At 51.7% G+C, this 2,838-nt stretch overlaps 1 protein-coding gene across 1 annotated transcript in view; it reads left to right on the top strand.

The window, feature by feature from the left end:
* The first annotated feature begins 307 nt into the window (after window positions 1-307).
* The window catches only part of LOC144954987 (telomeric repeat-binding factor 2-interacting protein 1-like), a 31,677-nt gene continuing 29,146 nt past the window's right edge, over window positions 308-2,838 (top strand). The window contains exon 1 of the mRNA XM_078885351.1: window positions 308-639. Within this exon, the coding sequence (XP_078741477.1) occupies window positions 511-639 (129 nt within the window). The 5' untranslated portion in view covers window positions 308-510. The remainder of the gene's footprint in view (window positions 640-2,838) is intronic.

Here is a 2,838-nt window from a genome sequence, read left to right as displayed (position 1 = left end):
CTGCAGCTATGAGGGGTGAGTGGGGGTTGTAGTGAGAATCGACGAATCGACTTCGGTGGAATCGATTCCCGTTGCGTTGCGGCTACGTACGTTGAGATGGGGTTGGGGTAAGAATCGACGAATCGACTTCGGTGGAATCGACGAATCGACTTCGTGGAATCGATTCCCGTTGCGCAGCGGCTACGTACGTTGAGATGGGGTTGGGGTAAGAATCGACGAATCGACTTCGGTGGAATCGACGAATCGACTTCGTGGAATCGATTCCCGTTACGCAGCGGCTACGTACGTTGAGATGGGGTTGGGGTAAGAATCGACTTCGGTGGAATCGACGAATCGACTTCGGTGGAATCGATTCCCGTTGCGCAGCGGCTACGTACGTTGAGATGGGGTTGGGGTAAGAATCGACGAATCGACTTCGCGTGGAATCGATTCCCGTTGCGCAGCCGTTGAGATGGGGTTGGGGTAAGAATCGACGAATCGACTTCGCGTGGAATCGATTCCGGCGAAGCGATGGCGTCTTCTCCCGCCAAGCGTCTCCTCAGCCACTCGCGGTGCCTCTTCAGAGGCGACGATGGCGCCTCGCTTCGCTTCTACCTCAGGCCGTGCGCCTCCAAACGCAAACTCAAGGAAGACATCGAGGTACGGCGGCGCTGGGAGAGGGGGACGGGAGGTTAAGGGGATTGATGACGATAACAACGACAACAACGACGACGACGAAAGTTTCAAATTCTTAGGTTTTTTTCGGTAAAGTCACGTAGGTAAAACATAAAAATTAATTAAAATAAAATGAAACAAAAATCACGTTTCGGAGGCAACACAAGTCTCCGTCATCAGGTGGGACCGTCACAGACGGTGCCACCTGATGACGGAGACTTGTGTTGACTTGTGTTGCCTCCGAAACGTCGTGATTTTTGTTTTATTTTATTTTATTTTCATTAATTTTGATGTTTTACCTACGTGACTTTACCGAAAAAACCTAAGAATTTGATTTGTTGCAGTCACGAAAGCTTCAAATCTAGAAAAAGAAAAGTTTCAATTTCGATTTCAAGCTTTCGTGACTGCGTGGATTCATCACCTTGGTTCTTTCGGTAAAGTCGTCACGTAGAAGGGAAGTAATAATATTTTTATTATTTTATAACTTTCCTTTCTACGTGACTTTACCGAAAGAAACAAGAAGACGAAAAGTTTGTTGTTGATTTATTTTTACCTCAGAAATTTTTGGTTTTTAAATTTCCCGCCAAAGCCACCAACACCGCCAATGGCTCGATCCACTGCTGGATGAACTGACTTGAGATTTTTGTTATCTTGAACTGCCTTGATCAGTGAGCCTGTGGATCTCTGTGAGTCTGTGGGTGTCTCTGTGTGGTTAGTCTGTGGGTCTCTGTGTGGTGAGCCCGTGGGTCTCTGTGTGGTGAGTCTGTGGGTCTCTGTGTGGTGAGTCTGTGGGTCTCTGTGTGGTGAGTCTGTGGGTCTCTGTGTGGTGAGTCTGTGGGTCTCTGTGTGGTGAGTCTGTGGGTCTCTGTGTGGTGAGTCTGTGGGTCTCTGTGTGGTGAGTCTGTGGGTCTCTGTGTGGTGAGCCCGTGGGTCTCTGTGTGGTGAGTCTGTGGGTCTCTGTGTGGTGAGTCTGTGGGTCTCTGTGTGGTGAGTCTATGGGTCTCTGTGTGATGAGTCTATGGGTCTCTGTGTGGTGAGTCTGTGGGTCTCTGTGTTGTGAGTCTGTGGGTCTCTGTGTGGTGAGTCTGTGGGTCTCTGTGTGGTGAGTCTGTGGATCTCTGTGTGGTGAGTCTGTGGTGAGCCCGTGGGTCTCTGTGTGGTGAGTCTGTGGGTCTCTGTGTGAGTGAGTCTGTGGGTCTCTGTGTGGTGAGTCTGTGGGTCTCTGTGTGGTGAGTCTGTGGTGAGTCTGTGGGTCTCTGTGTGGTGAGTCTGTGGGTCTCTGTGTGGTGAGTCTGTGGTGAGTCTGTGGGTCTCTGTGTGGTGAGTCTGTGGGTCTCTGTGTGGTGAGTCTGTGGTGAGTCTGTGGGTGTCTGTGTGGTGAGTCTGTGGGTCTCTGTGTGGTGAGTCTATGGGTCTCTGTGTGGTGAGTCTGTGGGTCTCTGTGTGGTGAGTCTGTGGGTCTTTGTGTGGTGAGTCTATGGGTCTCTGTGTGGTGAGTCTGTGGGTCTCTGTGTGGTGAGTCTGTGGGTCTTTGTGTGGTGAGTCTGTGGGTCTTTGTGTGGTGAGTCTGTGGGTCTCTGTGTGGTGAGTCTGTGGGTCTCTGTGTGAGTGAGTCTGTGGGTCTCTGTGTGGTGAGTCTGTGGGTCTCTGTGTGGTGAGTCTGTGGTGAGTCTGTGGGTCTCTGTGTGGTGAGTCTGTGGGTCTCTGTGTGGTGAGTCTGTGGTGAGTCTGTGGGTCTCTGTGTGGTGAGTCTGTGGGTCTCTGTGTGGTGAGTCTGTGGTGAGTCTGTGGGTCTCTGTGTGGTGAGTCTATGGGTCTCTGTGTGGTGAGTCTATGGGTCTCTGTGTGGTGAGTCTGTGGGTCTCTGTGTGGTGAGTCTGTGGGTCTCTGTGTGGTGAGTCTGTGGGTCTTTGTGTGGTGAGTCTGTGGGTCTCTGTGTGGTGAGTCTATGGGTCTCTGTGTGGTGAGTCTATGGGTCTCTGTGTGGTGAGTCTGTGGGTCTCTGTGTGGTGAGTCTGTGGGTCTCTGTGTGATGAGTCTGTGGGTCTCTGTGTGGTGAGTCTGTGGGTCTCTGTGTGGTGAGTCTGTGGGTCTCTGTGTGGTGAGTCTGTGGGTCTCTGTGTGGTGAGTCTGTGGGTCTCTGTGTGGTGAGCCTGTGGGTCTCTGTGTGGTGAGCCTGTGGGT

This window comes from Lampetra fluviatilis, unplaced genomic scaffold, assembly GCF_964198595.1.
Source record: "Lampetra fluviatilis unplaced genomic scaffold, kcLamFluv1.1 SCAFFOLD_171, whole genome shotgun sequence".
NCBI lineage: Eukaryota > Metazoa > Chordata > Hyperoartia > Petromyzontiformes > Petromyzontidae > Lampetra > Lampetra fluviatilis.
This window is presented reverse-complemented; position numbering and strand designations above follow the sequence as displayed.